The 21,843-nt window shown below is 42.7% G+C and overlaps 1 protein-coding gene across 1 annotated transcript; it reads right to left on the bottom strand.

Moving 5' to 3' along the window:
• Positions 1-11,395: 11,395 nt before the first annotated feature.
• LOC106573406 (uncharacterized) lies at positions 11,396-20,433 on the bottom strand. The gene is made up of 5 exons (XM_014148426.3): positions 20,032-20,433; positions 19,824-19,905; positions 17,985-18,245; positions 14,439-14,645; positions 11,396-13,947 (listed from the first exon to the last, which is right to left on the bottom strand). The coding sequence occupies exons 1-5, from the start codon at positions 20,320-20,322 to the stop codon at positions 12,683-12,685; spliced, it is 2,106 nt and encodes a 701-aa protein (XP_014003901.2). The 5' UTR covers positions 20,323-20,433; the 3' UTR covers positions 11,396-12,682.
• Positions 20,434-21,843: the final 1,410 nt, after the last annotated feature.

The following is a 21,843-nucleotide window of genomic DNA, read 5'->3' as shown; positions in this document are numbered from 1 at the left end:
CTACTTGTTTATTAAATTGTATTTTAATACTAGATTCATTATTTTAGTCATTGATGAATGTATTTACATTTGAATAACTGTTGAAGTTAATTGACCTAGTGGTTAAGAGTGTTGGGCCAGTAACTGAAAGGTCGCTGGTTTGAATCCTGAGCCGACTAGGTGAAAAATCTGTCGTTGTTCCCTTGAGCAAGGCAATTAACCCTTATTTGTCCTGTAAGTCGCTCTGTATAAGAGCATCTGCTAAATGACAAGATTGTAAGGAAAAAGAATGTTTGTAGATTAATTTATGCTGGGCAACTGCTTTTTTTTCTCTTAACCTCTCTGGGAAATGTGGGACTCTAGTGTCCCACCTGCAGGACACACTATTCAACAGCCAGTGAAATAGCAGGGCGGCAAATTCAAAACAACAAAAATCTCATAATTCAAATTTCCCAAACATACAACTATTATATCCCATTTTAAAGATACACTTCTCGTTAATCCAACCACATTGTCCGATTTCAAAAAGGCTTTACGGCGCAAGCATAACATTAGATTATGTTAGGACATCGCGGGACAAGAAAAACCACACAGCCATTTTCCAAGCAAGGAGAGGTGTCACAAAAACCAGAAATACAGCTAAAATTAATCACTAACCTTTGATGATCTTCATCAGATCGCACTCATAGGACTTCATGTTACACAATACATGTGTGTTTTGCTCAATAAAGTTCATATTTATATCCAAAAACCACATTTTACATTGGCGTGTAATGTTCAGAAATGTTTTGCCTCCCAAAACTTCCGGTGAATGAGCACATCAATTTACAGAAATACTCATCATAAACGTTGATAAAATATTAAACTGTTATTCAAAGAATTATAGATACACTTCTCCTTAATGCAACCGCTGTGTCAGATTTAAAAAAAACGTTACAGCGAAAGCACACTGCAATAATCTGAGTACTGCGCTCAGACAACAACAACAAGCAATACAGATACCCGCCATTTTGGAGTCAACTAAAATCAGAAATGGCATTATAAATATTCACTTACCTTTGGTGATCTTCATCAGAATGCACTCCCAGGAATCCCAGGTCCACAATAAATGTTTGTTTTGTTCGATAAAGTCCATCATTTATGTCCAAATACCTCCTTTTTGTTGGCGCGTTTAGTCCACTACTCCAAATGCAGGAAGCGCGTGCGAAATGTCACGACGCAAAGTCAAAAAAAGTTATATTTACGTTCGTAGAAACATGTCAAATGATGTATAGCATCAATCTTTAGGATGTTTTTAACATAAATCCTCCATAATATTCCAACCGGACGATTCCTTTGTCCTCAAAAAAGAAAAGGAACACAGCTAACTCACGTGAGTGCGCGCCACTGAGCTCATGTCATTCTCTCAGTCATCCAGCTCCATATGCTCTTATTCTCTCCCCATTCACACTAGAAGCATGAAACAACATTCTGAAGACTGTTGACATCTAGTGGAAGCCTTAGGAAGTGCAAAATGACCCCACAGACACTGTAGTTTGGATAGGCAATCACTTGAAAAACTACAAACCACTTGGATTTTTTTCTCAGGTTTTTGCCTGCCATATGAGTTCTGTTATACTCACAGACATCAAAGTGTTTTCTATCCAAATCTACTAATAATATGCATATCCTACCTTCTGGGCCCGAGTAGCAGGCAGTTTAATTTGGGCACGTTATTCATCTGAATTTCCTAATACTGCCTCGTCACCAAGAAGTTAACATTTTATCTTAATCGAACCCTGAGACACAAAGGCTTGTTGTGAAGAGGGCACAACAAAACCTATTCCCCTTAGGCGACTGAAAAGATTTGGCATGGGTCCTCAGATCCTCAAAAGGTTCTACAGCTGCACCATCGAGAGCATCCTGACTGGTTGCATCACTGCCTGGTATGGCAACTGCTCGGCCTCCGACCGCAAGGCACTACAGAGGGTAGTGCGTACGGCCCAGTACATCACTAGGGCCAAGCTTCCTGCCATCCAGGACCTCTATACCAGGCGGTGTCAGAGGAAGGCCCTAAAAATTGTCAAAGACTCCAGCCACCCTAGTCATAGACTGTTCGCTCTGCTACCACACGGCAAGTGGTACCGGAGCGCCAAGTCAAGGTCCAAGAGGCTTCTAAACAGCTTCTACCCCCAAGCCATAAGACTCCTGAACAACTAATCAAATGGCTACCGAGACTATTAGCATTGCTGATAAGGGAATTATATGCTTAAAGGTAATGATTAAATAATTCCACCCTGAAACCTAACTATTAGTGATTATTAGTTTATGTAGCATGTATAATGAATGATTAAAGTACTAAATGGAAGTCCAATAAGGTTTGGTAGAGATGTGAGGGATAGAAATGTGTGTGTGTGTGTGTTTGTGTCTAAGAAAATACTGAGAACAATTCAACTGTATTTGATCCGACCTGGCTAGAACTGAGAAATCTATGATAGGACAGGGAGTACTTCTCAAGGTTCCTCTAATCTCGGGGGAATGGAACTGACAGCACTGGGTAGTGATAAACAGTGGTGAGAACTCCGGGGAGGGATACAACTCACCTACTGTTCGTGTGTATGTATGTGCGTAAGTAGGGAATTAACTATAAAATGGATGTCTTTGTATAATGGACTTCAGAACGTTCTCTGAATAAACTGTACGAACCTTTTGCAGAAGCTGAGTCTTTGACTAATTATTATTAACCCAGTGTCTTACAAACCTTGGGGATTAGTCAAAGCTTATTGATTGTTAGTTATTATCATTGGGATTGAAAATTCTCATGGCAATTGCACCTCCCCTTTTATGCTGCTGCTACTCTCTGTTATTATCTATGCATAGTCACTTTAATAACTCCACCTACATGTACATATTACCTCAATTACCTTGACTAACCGGTGCCCACGCACATTGACTGTACCCCCTGCATATAGCCTCGCTATTGTTATTTTACTGCTGCTCTTTAATAATTTGTTACTTTTCGTCTTTTTTTTCTTTCTTAAAACTGCATTGTTGGTTAAGGGCTTGTAAGTAAGCATTTCACTGTAAGGTCTACACCTGTTGTATTCGGGCATGTGACATAAAATTGGATTTGATCACCCATATTCATCGTACTTCTCCAATTTCAAACCAGTATGTGTTGTTTGTAACGAGACTGTCACTGTTTGCAAAAGGTTCAATCTGAGATGTCATTATGAATCTAAGCATGGTACATTCAGAAGTAGATGTTCCACCCCAGAAGTCCGACACAGAAAGGAAGGCCTAAGGAGTGAACACCCTATGTGCTTTACAGTGGCGATTTTAGCATGTACATATTTTGTTATTTAACCTTGATTTAACTAGGCGGTTCTTATCGACTTACACAAATCCACAAGGAGTCAGTAGAAACCATATTTGTTTAAACAAGTCAGCCATATCAGCTATGTTTTAAAAAAGGCAGTAAATGAGGCCGAATGAACTGCCGGACGAGGCTCCGGTGGCTGATAGCCAGGTGCAGCGGTGGTAAGGATTCACTCCACGGTGCTGACAGCAACGCTCAAGCATTATGTTGGACTAACTAAAATTCCAATGGTTTATTTGAGCTGATCTTGCCATAATATGGACTTGGTATTTTACCAAATCTTCTGTATACCACCCAGTGGTGTAGCTTCAGCCGATGTGGTTGCACCAGGGCCCGTGGAGTACATCAGCCCGGTGACGAGCCCGAATCTAAGGATGTATTTCGAATTCCGCTCTACCATGTCCAATTATTAATTATTAAGGTGAGCCCATCACGCCCACGATTTGACGAGAAGATCTTTAATGTCGCCTATATGATAAATTATCCCACTGATGGTTTCACCAACAAAATGTTTTTTGTCAATACATAAGTCAGCATGATATTTTAGTGTATTGACGACAATAAATCTAATTCATTTGCTAAATAAATCATATTATTCAATAGTTTCAATACCATGTTAAGATAATGAAATGCATTCTGGGATTCATTGTGCAAATACTCTCCATAGCTTTGTTGTTTCTGTCATCGTTTTAAGGAACAGTTGAGTTAGCTATCAAGAGACAACTGGCGAAAATAAATAAAGAGAGAAAATCGAGAATAGAAAATTACTGATTTAAAAATCAGCAATGTATCAACACAAAAGTGGAGCCCAAAAGAGGAAGGCCAAAAATGAGAAAGCAAAGGAGGTATCAAAATTAGTTAAATTAGATTCCTTTTTCAAATGCAGTTCAAGTGCAGCCATTGCTAGCACAAGCAATGTAGTGGGACCAGAAGAGGATATAGGTTTATCATCGTCAGCAGCAGCTTTTAGCGGGTCAAGTGAGCCAAGGCCAAGCTGTTCCATCGTACCAGAAGAAGCAACTATGACAGAGGAGGGTACGACCCGAGCACAAGCCAGGCCGGACAAGCTATCCCCGGGCCGGGCAGGGAGGAAGAGCAGGGCGAGGCTAGAATTGTGGCTGAGGAAACAGGTGGAAGTGGGACAGGCGGCCTTTTTACCTATCCAACTGGCAGGGGGCGTTATGCAACAAATGTGGATGCAAAAGTTAAACAGCACGTTATTGCATTAGGCTCGTGTAAACCTACTGGCCCATTCACAAGAGATGACGAAAAGCGGTGTTTTTCCTAGTCGTATTACACCACTACAACCAAGGCTGGAATCAAATTACCACGTACATGGCTATGTTATTCGGCCAAGCTAGATTGCGCGTATTGTGAGTCTTGCTAGTAGTTCGGAGATCAGAGTGCCCCTTTCTTCTCTGATGCGTGGGTGAATGGGGTGAGAGATTGGCGCCATCTAACACCCAAAATAGCATGTCATGAGACATCCCAGATTCACATGGGTGCCTGTGGTATATGAGCAATGGAAGCTCAATGGCACTATTGACGCAGAAATGGAGAGAGGCGTGCGTAACGCAGCAAATTTCTGGCGACAGGTGTTGGAGCGCATAGTTAATGTAACTCTCACACTTGCATCATGTAATTTGGCGTTCAGCTGGGGCAGGTCAACAGTGGGAATCTTCTCAGTATAATTGAACTGCTGTCATTTTACGAGCCAGTTCTGAAATAACTTTTAGAATGCCCCGCAGGATCCGTTAATTATCTCAGTCCTCAAATCCAAAATGCGCTGATTTATATCTTAGCCAAGCGAGTGAAGTGTGTCATTCAGGGAGAGATGCAGGAAGCACCATTTTATTCTATTATTATGGACACCACACCGGATGTATCCAAAGTAGACCAGTTATGCCAAGTCTATCGCTATGTGAGAGTGATCAGGGATGCAAATAATGTCGCCACAGATCTGACCCTCACAGAGTCGTTTTTGGGATTTCTGGAGACTTCAACATAAAAACCTTCGGCAGCATACAGGATAAGGGCCTGGATATTTCAAAATGTCGTGGGCAGGGGTATGATGGAGCTGCTAACATGAGTGGGGTCTATTCGGGTGTGCAGGCCAGAATATCCGAAAAGGAGCCGCTTTCTGTTTATGTGCATTGCGCAGCGCATTATCTTAACCTGGCTCTCCACGACTCTATCAGAAATGTGCCAGAGATTAAACAGTTTAAACAGTATGCTACTATTGAACTGTTATACACCTTCTTCGGGTATAGCATAAAGAGATGGTCAATGTTGAGCATCTCTTCATACCACTGTATATTTGATTTTCCATCAGAAAAAGAAAATGGAACTCTAAAAACGACTGTGTCCCACCCGCTAGTCATCTAGATATGAGTCCCTTGCCACCCTGAGATACAGATATGTGGACGTAATGAAGGCCCTCACCAACATTGTACTTTTAAGTGACAAGAAGGACGAGATGGATGATGCTGCAGCACTTACATTTTAGGCGTTCTGCAGACTAAGGTTTTAGAAAATGTGAGCGTCGTCTCCAAAATGCTACAGGCCAAAGACGCAGACCTGCACGGGGCGGTTAGCCTACTCAATGACATTATAGAGGTCCTGTCCGGATTCCGACAGGATTTTGAGAAGGCCAGAGTCACTGCAAAGACCCTTGCCGATAAATTGGGAGCTCAGAACACATTTGAAGACACTCGGAGAAGGAAGGCAAGGAAGGCGAGGCATCATTTTGATGAGCTATACGAGGACGAGTGTTTGATGGGGAGAGTAGTTTTAGAGTCAACGTCTTTAATGCAAACCTTGACATCGTTATTCACCAGCTGTCAAACAGATTTAAAAGCCTGCGGGCAACATCGAGTCTGTTTGACTCCATCCATCCCACTACCCTGGCCAACGCAGATGATGATGCGCTCTACGAAACGGCCAGCCAGCTGGCTGAACATTTCAGCAAAATAACAAAAGTAACAGTCAGTATCTGGTGTGGCCACCAGCTGCATTAAGTACTGCAGTGCATCTCCTCCTCATGGACTGCACCAGATTTGCCAGTTCTTGCTGTGAGATGTTACCCCACTCTTCCACCAAGGCACCTGCAAGTTCCCGGACATTTCTGGGGGGAATGGCCCTAGCCCTCACCCTCCGATCCAACAAGTCCCAGATGTGCTCAATGGGATTGAGATCCGGGCTCTTCGCTGGCCATGGCAGAACACTGACATTCCTGTCTTGCAGGAAATCACGCACAGAACGAGCAATATGGCTGGTGGCATTGTCATGCTGGAGGGTCATGTCAGGATGAGCCTGCAGAAAGGGTACCACATGAGGGAGGAGGATGTCTTCCCTGTAACGCACAGCATTGAGATTGCCTGCAATGACAACAAGCTCAGTCCGATGATGCTGTGACACAACGCCCCAGACCATGATGGACCCTCCACCTCCAAATCGATCCCGCTCCAGAGTACAGGCCTCGGTGTAACGCTCCTTCCTTCGACGATAAACGCGAATCCGACCATCACCCTTGGTGAGACAAAACCGTGACTCGTCAGTGAACAGTGACGGTGGGTTTGTGCCCATAGGCGACATTGTTGCCGGTGATGTCTGGTGAGGACCTGCCTTACAACAGACCTACAAGCCCTCAGTCCAGCCTCTCTCAGCCTATTGCGGACAGTCTGAGCACTGATGGAGGGATTGTACGTTCCTGGTGTAACTCAGGCAGTTGTTGTTGCCATCCTGTACCTGTCCCGCAGGTGTGATGTTCGGATGTACCGATCCTGTGCAGGTGTTGTTACACGTGGTCTGCTGCTGCGAGGATGATCAGCTGTCCGTCCTGTCTCCCTGTAGCGCTGTCTTAGGCGTCTCACAGTACAGACATTGCAATTTATTTCCCTGGCCACATCTGCAGTCCTCATGCCTCCTTGCAGCATGCCTAAGGCATGTTCACGCAAATGAGCAGGGACCCTGGGCATCTTTCTTTTGGTGTTTTGCAGAGTTAGTAGAAAGGCCTCTTTAGTGTCCTTGGTTTTCATAACTGTGACCTTAATTGCCTACCGTCTGTAAGCTGTTTGTGTTTTAACGACCGTTCCACAGGTGCATGTTCATTAATTGTTTAAGGTTCATTGAACAGGCATGGGAAACAGTGTTTAAACCCTTTACAATGATGATCTGTGAAGTTATTTGGATTTTTACGAATTATCTTTGAAAGACTGGTTCCTGAAAAGGGATGTTTCTTTTTTTGCTCAGTTTAGATAAGTCACTTATTCATGTATTTTTACTTCATATCAGTCACATTCTGAACGTTGCAAAATTCTTGGATATCTGCACGAACCCTAGTCTAGATGATGAATCAGCGATACACAAATTGGCTTAATTATTTATTTACTAACTAACTAAATAATTCCACAGAATAGATTATACATTGATTACGAACATGATGCAATGAAAAGTCCCTAGAGGACTAATCCGATATGACGGGTTGTTACACAATGAAACAGGGGGGAGAAAGCAGGAGAAGAAGATGCAAAGGAATTCAACTATCGTACATACTGTTGAATAATACGGTCATTTATGTTTGTATGTCTGTCGCTTCTCTCTGTTGAAATCACCCGATCCTTCTGTGACAAATAGTTTGACAGAAAGTCTCTGAGGTCACCATGTCCTTAGTAGTTGTAGTAGGCTTCTTTGTTCTGAAAGTGTTCGTTAGAATGGATACATCCGAGTACCACACAGTGGTGAGAGGGAAATGTTCTTCCCCTCTCATCTTCGTTAGACTGGATCCTTCAAAAAGGTACATGAGGTGGTTCTCGATCGAATTTACTTGACTAAAGTACTTAAACAGCTGCAGACTGAATGTTCCGATGCAGTCTTTACGTTTTTAACTCGAGAGTTTGAGGGTCTTACCATTTCTAATGTATTCAGCTCGCACTGCACGTATTCTGGTAGAGTCTAACCATTCGTGACGTCCGGCTTACCGTCTGCCTACTTTGTCTGTTGTAGTTTTAAACCATTTGTCAGCCGTGTAGCCACCGCTCCACGCTGTCTGATCTGGTAGTTTTAAACCATTTTACATGTCAGTAGCAACCCGTCAATGTACTGGTCTAATATGTTAATTCTAAAGCAAATCTTTTTAAGCACTCATCTTGGAGGGCGGTTCCATCACATTGCCACAATGTCTGTGCTCACGTGGGCGTGGTTACTGACTTGGCAAAAGTCTATATGAAAAGAAATGATCTCATTTAGAAGGCTAAAATCACATTTAATCTTTTCACAAATAGTTTCATTTAATAATATAAGTATTACAACATTTAAATGTAACTCTGACATATACATTGTGAAAGCTCTTAAAGTTACAATGTTTCCGTTGTAACGTCTTTAATGATATCACAAATCAACAACTGATTTGACATGATTGTTCGTTAAGTCCCTCCCGAACATTTCCCACATTATTTACATTATAAATATTGTTTCAATGTCCAACATTTTGATGTTAAAGTTTTGGGGCAGTCTCTCTCTACACACAAAGGATTTTTGACTTCTCCATACTGCAGTGCACGAGAGAGAGTTCCTGCAAGGTATTTACGACCATCATAAAACTAGCCAACTTCCCCCCCTTCCTCTCTGGTGGGAGGGGAGGGGGGGCTCTCTTTGATCCTCACCCAGGAGGGAAAGTCATGACACACATGTATCTACGGGGGAAGGATGCCCAGCCACAGAGGACGGTGATTTTCACTAAGGAGGAGGAGGAGGCCATGCTGACAGAGATGCATGCTGGACATTTCGGAGTGAAGCGCATGATTGCCAAAACCAACCTACACTTCTTCTGGCGTGGGATTGTCAAGGATGTGGACAGCTGGGCAAGTGAAATAACCTTTTGTTTATAAATCACATGCTTTTATATTTGAAAATATTATGATTTCGATGAATGTCATAGAGCGCACAGTGTTTCAATTTGTAATTTTGTGCTTATAGGTCAGTACCTGTCGAGCCTGCCAGAAGTTTGAGAGGGTGAAGACTGTGGCGCCGGAGTTGAAGCCCATCAAAGTTGTTTAATCATGGCACATGATCGGTAAGTGTGTCACGATTCAAATTTTGCATTGATAAGTTGTTTTTTAAATGGTTGCTTTATTTGACCACAGCAGACTTCAATATGATCAAATGTTTGTGTCAGTATCCGTACAAATATGAAAACTGCATACTGTATGACACAGATACGGGTAAGAATAAAGTAACCTAACATTTTAAATGTTAGGGGTGGACCTCATCGGACCCTTCACGAAATCCAGGAATGGCAACCGCTGTTGTCTGACGGCAAACGATTATTACACCAAGTGGGTGGAGGCAATACCCATTAAGGTCAGTAATGCTTAACTCTAAATTCCCTTCTGTAACCCATTAAAAAGTGTGCTTGGAATCAAAAAAGCAATTTTCATGTTGTATAATACCCATCAAGGACAAGACTGGCGAGGCCACCTCCAAGGCGATGATGGACATCTTCAACACCCACGGTGCTCCTGAGGTCATCTTGAAACAGTCTTACTCTCTGCAGAGATGAGCAACCCTCCATGGCACGATACCATCAGAAATCCATGAGAAAACACATTTTCTCTTGTTTTCAGGCTGGGCACCTGGCACCATTTCCCAGCCCCGATTCCAGTCCCTGTCCTGGGTCCAGGCCTCGCAAGGTGTCCACACCCTACACAACAGAGGTCAGTATCCACTGCTTCTGTTGGAAATATGTGAGAGAAGGTAAGGGGGTGCCCCGGTGCAGGAGATGCGGCAAGTATTTTAACGTGTCTTGTTTGTCTCATGTCGTCAATGTGCGGGAATTTGTCTGTCCATTGTGTCCATCATCTGTTTTGTCTGCTGTTTTCCCCAGCATTGTTTTCACTGCTTGGCCGGCTCCCCGCCTCAAGACAGTAGGTATTTTACTACATTGCATCTTGTTGTATAATGTATGTTATGGTAAATAACCTTAATAACCTGTTGTAATATTGTTTTAAATTTGTATAAAGATGTGTTTTCTTGCAGATATTGGCAATGAAGTTCGTAAGTTGTTTGGTAAGTATAAAGCATATGTATCTGTAAATATTTGTATATTTTTCCATTTGTTTGCTGGTAAATATTTGAAAATTGCTCAAATTGGATGTAAATGTAAACATTTGCATATTAAATGTATTCATTACAAGTAAAATGTTCAATTGACCAGTTCCTTACTGGTCCTTAACCCCTTCTTCCTAACCATTAATCTTTGGTGTCCAATTCCAAATCAAATTTTAGGCCAGGGCTGGTATGGAATTGGACATTGGTTTCTAGTTAGTGTTTGTATATCTGGAGGTTCTAGATTTGTTGAGTCATCACCACATTGCTACACCTATCCAAGCCCCATTAGGTCAAACATTACAAAGATAGAGTAGGGGGCTAAAGGCCTTAATTAAACTGGATAAAACATTTTTTTTTTATCCTTCTCTCGGCCTGGTGAGAGGGCTTCCAACTAAACCAGGCCCCTGGTATTGAACCCCTGACTGAGACTGGCTGCCTGTCGAGGACAAGTGACAGGAAGAATTAGCCACAGCACCTGATCAAGCATCTCTTGCTTCTGCCTCCTTCCTCATTTTTTAACTCTTTCTCTCCTCTCCCTCCAGATGAAATTCTGCATCTAGTGACTTCTGATTTCCCAACAATCTGCCCACTCATCTCATCCCCTCCTCCATCTCATTACATAATTTAAAGCTACTGTTATTGTCATGTTGTCATTATCTGCTAATAAAGTTTGCGAGCCATATCATACTGGGCATATAATATGTGAGATACACAGATGAACTGAAAACCACCAGCACTGCAAACACTCAGAACAAAGAGAGCAGCAGTGCCTGGACTTCGCAGTGTCCCTCTTCAAATCCCCCTTCCAAGACTGCCTGTTGAGAACAAGTGACAGGCAGAACCTCCCAACCACACAGCACCCACCTCTTTATTCCACACACCAGAATTAAGTATTTCTGTTTGCCATGTGTGTACAAAAAATAATCAGTGAAAATAAATGAATGACAACTGTACCAAAAAACAATCAGAGTTTATATATTACAATCTTAAATATTGCCAGGTGTCCTTTGATGGTATTTATTTGCTACACATTATTCATTGTTGTATGCTAGGACCTACAATAGATACATACATATATTCAACCACAAGGGCTAGGTTAAAATAACAGTTAAAATAAAACAGGACAGCCAGACAAGCCCGTTTATGAATCAAATGGATATTAGCTGACTTCGTGATCTATAAGTTAAGACACTTTAATGTGTCAAGCAGATTACATGTGTTCTTTGCCATTTCCGAAATGTAGCAACATTTAAGACATGGATTTCATGTTGTAATGTTAACAAGGTACCAAAAAGTAGTACCAATTCATGTTTGTATTTTATTAGCTAAACAAAACTTTTAAACAGCGAAATTGTCGGGGAAATCAGCCTTGTTTGCATAGCGATGATGAAAAGAACGTCATTTAGGCTGTAATGATCTCCAAAATTCTAATCATTAGGTCATCACACCATTGGTATAGCAACGAACGCTAATAGTTTATCTAATCCCATTGTGACATAGAGGGGGACACTATTTGGCCGGCGGACATTATTTGGCATGAAATGCCCAATGTGTGCCATGAAAACAAACCATCACACAACCACCATCAGCCTGCAATGCTGACACACAGCATGAATGCATGTACTCATGTTTTTTTCCATACCCTAGTCCTCCCATCAGCATGAAACAGCAGGATCAGGGATTCATCAGACCAGGCAATGTTGTTCAAATTCTACAGTGTCCAGTGTTTTCATTCCCTAGCCCACCACTTCTTGTTTTCTGCTGAAAGCTAATGGGGATCCATAATAAATAAATAGCATCAAGGATGATATCTTTCACCTGGGTTTACCTGGTCAGTCTGTCATGGAAAGAACAGGTGTCCTTAATGTTTTGTACACTCAGTGCATGATGTGTCTACTAGCTCATTCCTACAGAAAACTGCAGAGGGAAGCAGTACCACCCAGTCAACCATCAGACTCCATAGTGAGACGCCTCACAGAGGATATTCAACCCTAAGGGCAAATCCAAGGTCAGCTCAATATCTTTACAGTAGAAGCTAACAAAACACACCAAAACTGACCAGGTGCACACTGATCACTAAATTAAAGAGAGGCTAACATTCTATAAACACTCCCTTCCCTCTGCACAGTTCTCTCACAGTGAGAAACAATAGGATTTCAATAGTGTTCTATGCTTTCTTCATTTGATCCAATTCAACATTGCCAATTATTTTATGATAATTAAGTGGAGTGTCTAATCTTAGCTGGTCTGAGAGAACTGATGAGGCTTCTCTCCTTTATGTATACTTTGGTGTCTTTTTAAATTGCTCTGTTGAGAGAATCTCTTCTCACAGTCAGTGCAGTGATAAGGCTTTTCTCCAGTGTGTATCCGTTGGTGTATTTTAACATTACCCAATCGGGAGAAACTCTTGCTGCAGTAAGAGCAGAAGTAAGGTTTCTCTCCTGTGTGTGATCTCTGATTACCTTTTAGCTCCGCTGATGATTTAAAACATTTTCCATCGTCAGAGTAGAAGGAAGGCTTCTCCCCTTTATGTATACCTCGGTGTCTTTTTAAGTGGCTCGGTTGAGAGAAACTCTTCCTACAGTCAGAGCAGGAGTAAGGCTTCTCTCCTGTGTGTGTTCTCTGATGAACTTTTAGCTCAGTTGATGTTGTGAAGCATTTTACACAATAAAAGCAGGAGTAAGGCTTCTGTCCTGTATGTTTACGTTCATGTATTTTTAATTGGCCCAGTTGAGAGAAACTCTTTCCACAGTAAGAGCAGGAGTAAGGTTTCTCTCCTGTGTGTGTTCTCTGATGACCTTTTAGCTCAGCTGTTGTTTTAAAACATTTTCCACAGTCAGAGCAGATGTACGGCTTCTCTCCTGTATGTACACGTTCATGTAGTTTTATGTGGTCCAGTCGAGAGAAACTCAACCCACAGTCAGAGCATAAGTAAGGCTTCTCTCCTGTATGTGTTCTCTGATGAACTTTTAGATCAGTTGATGTTGTGAAGCATTTTATACAATTAAAGCAGGGGTAAGGTTTCTCTCCTGTATGCATACGTTCATGTATTTTTAAGTGGCCCAGTCGAGAGAAACTCACCCCACAGTCAGAGCATAAGTAAGGCTTCTCCCCTGTGTGTGTTCTCTGGTGAAGTTTTAGCTCAGCAGTTGTTTTAAAGCATTTTCCACAGTCAGAGCAGTAGTAAGGCTTCTCTCCTGTATGTATACGTTCATGTGTGTTTAAGTTATCCAATCGGGAGAAACTCTTCCCACAGTCAGAGCAGGAGTAAGGCTTCTCTCTTGTGTGCGTTCTCTGATGAACTTTTAGCTTAGTTGATGTTGTGAAACTCTTCCCACAGTCAGTGCAGGAATACAGATTCTTTCCTGTGTGTATTTTTAGGTGTATTTTTAGCTTTGATAGAAATGGCAAAATCTCCTCACAATGTGGGCAATGGTGAAACCTCTTAGCTCTGTGATCTTCCTGCTGCTCTCTGGATGTAGAGAATGTCTCAACACGGTCTCCTGTGTGAAGAACATCAGAAGAACCAGTCAGTTGGTGTGATACACATGTCAATCAAATGTATTTTATGAAGCCCTTTTTACATCAGCAGTTGTCACAAAGTGCTTTTCAGAAACCCAGCCTAAAACACCAAAGAGTAAGCAATGTAGATGTAGAAGCACAGTGGCTAGGAAAATCTCCCTAGAAAGCAGGAACCTAGGAAGAAACGTAGAGAGTAACCAGGCTCAAGGGGATGGCCAGTCCTCTTCCTACTGTAATTGGTGACATGTATCCATATCAGTAGGCTGTACAACACAAAAAGAGAATACAACTATTCTAAAAGGGGGTACGAGTCAAAAACTAAAAAGGTACAAAAGGAGTTAAACTTATGAGCCATTTCATCCTCCACCACCATCACAAGGGTTAGTCACTACACAGACTCATTCTACAGCAACTTTTCATGCACAGAAGGAAGTTGGGATGAACAACAAACTTAGAAAGAACTTGTGCTTACCATGAGAAACAGATTTCCCAATCTCCTCCTCCTCTTCATCTTTAATGTTGACATTCAGCTCCAGTGTTTGACTGCAGTCTTCCAGCTTCACTGATGCCATCTCTGAATCCTGCAGTGCAAACTGGGCTCCACTGTCACAATCAGGACCCAGTGACTGTAGGTTTGGACTCAGTGTGGAAGGAGAGAGGCAGGCTGGGTTTGTCTTCACTGTTGATGTAGTAATAAAGAGAAACGGACACAAAGTTATTGTCTTGACAGTTCTGGCACTTTCTTTATTCTCTAAAAATATACTGCTCAAAAAAATAAAGGGAACACTTAAACAACACAATGTAACTCCAAGTCAATCACACTTCTGTGAAATCAAACTGTCCACTTAGGAAGCAACACTGATTGACAATACATTTCACATGCTGTTGTGCAAATGGAATAGACAACAGGTGGAAATTATAGGCAATAAGCAAGACACCCCCAATAAAGGAGTGGTTCTGCAGGTGGAGACCACAGACCACTTCTCAGTTCCTATGCTTCCTGGCTGATGTTTTGGTCACTTTTGAATGCTGGCGGTGCTTTCACTCTAGTGGTAGCATGAGACGGAGTCTACAACCCACACAAGTGGCTCAGGTAGTGTAGCTCATCCAGGATGGCACATCAATGCGAGCTGTGGCAAGAAGGTTTGCTGTGTCTGTCAGCGTAGTGTCCAGAGCATGGAGGCGCTACCAGGAGACAGGCCAGTACATCAGGAGACGTGGTGGAGGCCGTAGGAGGGCAACAACCCAGCAGCAGGACCGCTACCTCCGCCTTTGTGCAAGGAGGAGCACTGCCAGAGCCCTGCAAAATGACCTCCAGCAGGCCACAAATGTGCATGTGTCTGCTCAAACGGTCAGAAACAGACTCCATGAGGGTGGTATGAGGGCCCGACATCCACAGGTGGGGGTTGTGCTTACAGTCCAACACCGTGCAGGACGTTTGGCATTTGCCAGAGAACACCAAGATTGGCAAATTCGCCACTGGCGCCCTGTGCTCTTCACAGATGAAAGCAGGTTCACACTGAGCACGTGACAGACGTGACAGAGTCTGGAGACGCCGTGGAGAACGTTCTGCTGCCTGCAACATCCTCCAGCATGACCGGTTTGGCGGTGGGTCAGTCATGGTGTGGCATTTCTTTGGGGGGCCGCACAGCCCTCCATGTGCTCGCAAGAGGTAGCCTGACTGCCATTAGGTACCGAGATGAGATCCTCAGACCCCTTGTGAGACCATATGCTGGTGCGGTTGGCCCTGGGTTCCTCCTAATGCAAGACAATGCTAGACCTCATGTGGCTGGAGTGTGTCAGCAGTTCCTGCAAGAGGAAGGCATTGATGCTATGGACTGGCCCGCCCGTTCCCCAGACCTGAATCCAATTGAGCACATCTGGGACATCATGTCTCGCTCCATCCACCAACGCCACGTTGCACCACAGACTGTCCAGCAGTTGGCGGATGCTTTAGTCCAGGTCTGGGAGGAGATCCCTCAGGAGACCATCCGCCACCTCATCAGGAGCATGCCCAGGTGTTGTAGGGAGGTCATACAGGCACGTGGAGGCCACACACACTACTGAGCCTCATTTTGACTTGTTTTAATGACATTACATCAAAGTTGGATCAGCCTGTAGTGTGGTTTTCCACTTTAATTTTGAGTGTGACTCCAAATCCAGACCTCCATGGGTTGATAAATTGGATTTCCATTGATTATTTTTGTGTGATTTTGTTGTCAGCACATTCAACTATGTAAAGAAAAAAGTATTTAATAAGATTATTTATTTCATTCAGATCCATAATGTGTTGTTTAAGTGTTCCCTTTATTTTTTTGAGCAGTGTATATTATATTTCTTCCTGTTTAATTATCTAAGTCGTCTACTGGCTGCACCGGGTAACAGTGTATTCGGAAAGTATTCAGATCCCTTGACTTTTTCCACATTTTGTTGCATTACAAGGTTTTTCTAAAATGATTCAAATGTTTTTTCTCCCTCATCAAGCTACACACAATACCCCATAATGACAGAGTAAAACAGTATTTTTTCATGTTTGCAAATTAAAAAAACAACTGAAATATTACATTTACATAAGTATTCAGACCCTTTACTCAGTACTTTATTGAAGCAACTTTGGAAGCGATTACAGCCTTGAGTCTTCTTGGGTATGACGCTACAAACTTGGCACACCTGTATTTGGGGAGTTTCTCCCATTCTACTCTGCAGATCCTCTCAAGCTCTGTCAGGTTGGATGGGAGCGTCGCTGCACAGCTATTTTCAGGACTCTCCAGAGATGTTAGATCGGGTTCAAGTCCGGGCTCTGGTTGGGCCACTCAAGGACATTGAGAATTGTCCTGAAGCCACTCCTGCGTTGTCTTGCCTGTGTGCTTAGTGTCATTGTCCTGTTGGATTTGTGAACCTCCGCCCCAGTCGGAGGTCCTGAGCACTCTGGAGCCGGTTTTCATCAAGGATCTCTCTGTGCTTTCTCTGTTCATCTTTCGGCTCGATCCTGACTAGTCTTCAAGGCCCTGCCACTGAAAAACATCCCCACAGCATGATGCTGCCACCACCATACCTCCCCGTAGGGATAGTGCCAGGTTTCCCCCAGACATCACGCTTGGCATTCAGGCCAAAGAGTTCAATCTTGATTTCATCCAACCAGAGAATCTTGTTTGTCATTGTCAGAGTCCTTTAGGTGCCTTTTGGCAAACTCCAAGTGGGCTTTCACATGCCTTTTACTGAGGGGTGGCTTCCGTCTGGCCACTACCATAAAGGCCTAATTGGTGGAGTAATGCAGAGATGGTTGTCCTTCTGGAAGGTTCTCCCATCTCCGCAGAGGAACTTTGTCAGAGTGACCATCAGGTTCTTGGTCACCTCCCTGACTAAGGCCCTTCTCCCCAGCTTGTTCAGTTTGGCTGGCCGGCCAGCTATTGGAAGAGTCTTGGTAGTTCCAAACTTCTTCCATTAGAGAATGTTGGAGAGGACACTGTGTTCTTGGGGACCTTCAAAGCTGCAGAAATGTTTTGGTACCCTTCCCCAGATCTGTGCCTTGACACAATCCTGTCACAGAGCTCTACAGACAATTCCTTCGACCTCATGGCTTGGTTTTTGCACTCACATGCACTGTCAACTGTGGGACCTTACATAGACAGGTGTTTGCCTTTCCAAATCATGTCCAATTCATTGAATTTACCACAGATGAACTCCAAGTTATATAAACATCTCAAGGATGATCAATGGAAACAGGAAGCAAATGTTTTCGCTTTGTCATGAGGATTATTTATATTTTTTATCCATTTTAGAACAAGGCTGTAACGTAACATTATATGGAAAAAGTCAAGGGATCTGAATACTTTCTGAATGCTCTGTACATCATCCACTCACTATCACAAGGGTTAATAATGACAGACTCATTTCATAGAACAATACTGGTGTCAAACCATGCAAGTCTCAGTAGCATGAAATAACATTACTTTCTCATTGAAACAGTTCTACTGCAACTTTCATTCACAGTGGGTAGTTGGAACGAATAACAAACTTAGATAGGGACATCTGTTTCTCATGGTAAGAGCAGGTTCTATCTTCTCCTCCTCCTCTTCATCTTTAATGATGACATTCAGCTCCAGTGTTTGACTGCAGTCTTCAAGCTTCACTGATGCCATCTCTGGATCCTGCAGTACAAACTGGGCTCCACTGTCACAATCAGGACCCAGTGACTGTAGGTTTGGACTCAGTGTGGAAGGAGAGAGGCAGGTTGGGTTTGTCCTCACTGTTGATGTTACCGGCCTCAGACTTAATTCTAGTTGGGCAGTAGTATTAAAGAGAAACAGACACAAAAGTTAGTCTTGAAAGTTCTGGCATTTTCTTTATTTTCTAAAAATATATTATATTTCTTCTTGTTCAATTATCCAAGTCAGTGTTTGACTTGTTTTGACTTGAAATAGGTGCCAGTACTGTTTATATTTATGTGCAGGAGCTCCACAATACTGTTGAGCTAATATTCTATAAGAGGAACATGAGCTCAAACAGTAGACATTTGAGGTGACGGTTCTCAGCTCCAGTGAGCTCCTGTCCAAGTCAAGCACTGTTCTCATTTCAATAGATCTGGTAGCTAAGCATTGGCAACAAAACATTAATTAATTCACATTAGACACAAAGTACATGCTTTAAATTAGGCAATGCAACTTAAGTGCACTTAATCTATAGTAGATATACTGAATTTACATACATGCATAAATGACAAAAAACATGTATTACAAGGTTGCAGCTTGTTTGTATTATGTACTATTTTCCTGAATAACCTTGTCTTCAAAATATTGTTACAAAACCAATAGCATTTCCGTTCACACCATACTATACTCCCGGGGAAGGACTGCCAATTCCATGATCTCGCCATCACGGTTGACAACTCCATTGTGTCCTCCTCCCAGAGTGCTAAGAGCCTTGGCGTGACCCTAGACAACACCTTGTCGTTCTCCGCTAACATCAAGGTGGTGACCCGACCCTGTAGGCTCATGCTCCACAACATTCGCAGAGTACGACCCTGCCTCACACAGGAAGCGGCGCAGGTCCTAATCCAGGCACTTGTCATCTCCCGTCTGGATTACTGCAACTCGCTGTTGGCGGGGCTCCCTGCCTGTGCCATTAAACCCCTACAACTCATCCAGAACGCCCCAGCCCGTCTGGTGTTCAACCTTCCCAAGTTCTCTCACATCACCCCGCTCCTCCGCACACTCCACTGGCTTCCAGTTGAAGCTCGCATCTGCTACAAGACCATGGTGCTTGCCTACGGAGCTGTGAGGGGAACGGCACCTCCGTACCTTCAGGCTCTGATCAGGCCCTACACCCAAAGAAGGGCACTGCGTTCATCCACTTCTGGCCTGCTCGCCTCCCTACCTCTGCGGAAGCACAGTTCCCGCTCAGCCCAGTCAAAACTGTTCGCTGCTCTGGCACCCCAATGGTGGAACAAGCTCCCTCACGACGCCAGGACAGCGGAGTCCATCACCACCTTCCGGAGACACCTGAAACCCCACCTCTTTAAGGAATACCTGGGATAGGATTAAGTAATCCTTCTAATCCCCCCCAAAAAAGATATAGAGCTAAATGACGTAAATGTAAATACTAACATTTATAAAGATTGAAACAACTGAATGTATCTGAATATTACTACACATGTCGAAAACGGATAATTACTTTCAGCTTCAAAACAGTAGTGCAACCGTCAAATTGTCTCTCTCTGCTGCACCCGCACTGCCTGAAATCCGTTTACGCAGACCGAGTGGGCGCCGCCATTGTTTCCACTCGTGAATTTTACACAAAACCAATAATGCAAAACGAACTCAGAAATATCAAATAAATGTATTCTTTATGAAATTACCTTGACAAAAGTATGTACATCCTCTCAGACAAACCAAGTCTCTAGTTATGTAACTTGTCAAGTAGTTATCACGTTCTTCATTCTGTTTGACACAAAAAATTACACATCAAACCTTAACCAAACGTGATATTACCTTAATAGATTTGTTACCTAGCATGGTATGACATGTTCTTTCGATATTATAAAGTTTAAACATTCTATTACATACCTGTAGTAATAAATAGAAACGGACACAATGGTTATCTTCTTGACTGCACGCTTTCTTTAGTCTGAAGAATGGTGTGCTTCTGTCCGGAACTTCCTGTTCCCCCACTAACACCGTCCGTACGTTCCGGGATCCTTGGGATGGCCCTACCCCATTACATGAGAAGGGGGTTGGTGCCACCGACTCCTCCTCCTCTGGGACATAGGATCGTAAAAAAAGCCGTGCGTGAAACATGTAACGTAACCGTAAAAAGGAAATCGGTAAACGTCCTATGTTACGACCATGAATGAACATTTACACTTAAATGTTTACTTTACGTCTCCCTTTACTCGATTACAGATCTTTTTTCTATGTACAAACGTCTGTCTGGAATGTGGCATCTGCAAAGCCGAATGTAGCTAGTCAATCAAGCAACTCTGCCCAGACATTAGAGTTGTTTTGCAGCTTCCGGTTTCATTTCCAAAATAAAAGTCTAGATCTTGTTTTAGAACGGCATTGTACCAGTCGATGGCGTAGTATAGGCTTGGGCCTTCAGCAAATGACTTCTGTGAGAATTATATAATAAAGACACAGTAGAGCATTGTCTAGAAAAACCGCCTGAGCTGCAAAACAGAAAGTAAATATGATTTAGGCTAGGCCTATTCCACTATCTAAATATGCCATGGTGTTGTGTGTTATTTAATGGCCATATAATTGCATAATTTATTTTTATAGCCATGTGGGGCTAATGAATCATGTAACCTTATGAATCACACTATTTCTACTATTTGGGAGCACGGACTTATATTAGGCATTTTGATTGTTTGAGTGCGAATTCCACTCTGTATGTAGGCTTGTTATAGTAATTTGCGTTTCACAACCCCATCTCATAGAGGCTATATCCATATCAATAAATGAGACAAAACAAAATATTGATTAAGTCTTGGCTACAGTGGTGATTTTAGCATGTAAATCTTGGTGGGGCAAAAAAAATAAAAAATTGGGATGCATGCCAGCAAGTTTAAATGTTTTTGGCTGTATGTAAGGTGTATGTAAACTTCAGACTTCAACTGTACATACACGCAACCCGCCGCATGCTGCTCCTAATCTGCAGTTTTTTTTTAAGTGAGAACGTGCAGGGAAGGTATTTTTCCAAAATCTATTTAGCTATATTAAAACAATTCAGTTTATTTCAGATTACGAGTATCATCCAATCCGACTATCAACTGTCAATTTATGGATATGATTTAGAATACAAGTATGGCCATGTGGGCACACCCCTACTTAGGACTATAGTTAGCCTGGGGACTATGGTTAGCCTGGGGACTATGGTTAGCCACTTTTCCTTTTAGCTGTGTTAATATTTTTATGTCAGAACAGAATGACAGTCATAGAAACACTGTGTATGCATTGTGCCAGAGTCAGGGGCTCTGAGGAAAGATGGCAGGCAGAAGGGTCGGGTTGCGGAGCAGAGGGTATCAGTGGTTAGATAGCTATGCCCCAGATGCCCAGGACCATTAAGGATAGATAAAATGGATTACTGCATCGGCATTCTATTCCCTACAGTGAGGGAAAAAAGTATTTGATCCCCTGCTGATTTTGTACGTTTGCCCACTGACAAAGAAAGGATCAGTCTATAATTTTAATGGTAGGTTTATTTGAACAGTGAGAGACAGAATAACAACAAAAATATCCAGAAAACGCATGTCAAAAATGTTATAAATTGATTTGCATTTTAATGAGAGAAATAAGTAATTGACCCCCTCTCAATCAGAAAGATTTCTGGCTCCCAGGTGTCTTTTATACAGGTAACGAGCTGAGATTAGGAGCACACTC

This window comes from Salmo salar, chromosome 16 (assembly GCF_965601325.2).
Source record: "Salmo salar chromosome 16, fSalSal1, whole genome shotgun sequence".
NCBI lineage: Eukaryota > Metazoa > Chordata > Actinopteri > Salmoniformes > Salmonidae > Salmo > Salmo salar.
Note: the sequence above shows the minus strand (reverse complement) of the source record. Positions and strands in the feature narration are given on the sequence as shown.

What these genes read in the sequence shown, in the direction of transcription:
- LOC106573406 (XM_014148426.3), bottom strand. Translation starts at nt 20,322, where the DNA reads ATGTTCATTCATGGTCGTAACATAGGACGTTTACCGATTTCCTTTTTA. An exon ending in GTTTCTATTTATTACTACAG is followed by an intron (nt 19,906 to 20,031) that starts GTATGTAATAGA and finishes TGTGTCAAACAG; the next exon opens with AATGAAGAACGTGATAACTA. An exon ending in ATGTACATACTTTTGTCAAG is followed by an intron (nt 18,246 to 19,823) that starts GTAATTTCATAA and finishes CTGCCCAACTAG; the next exon opens with AATTAAGTCTGAGGCCGGTA.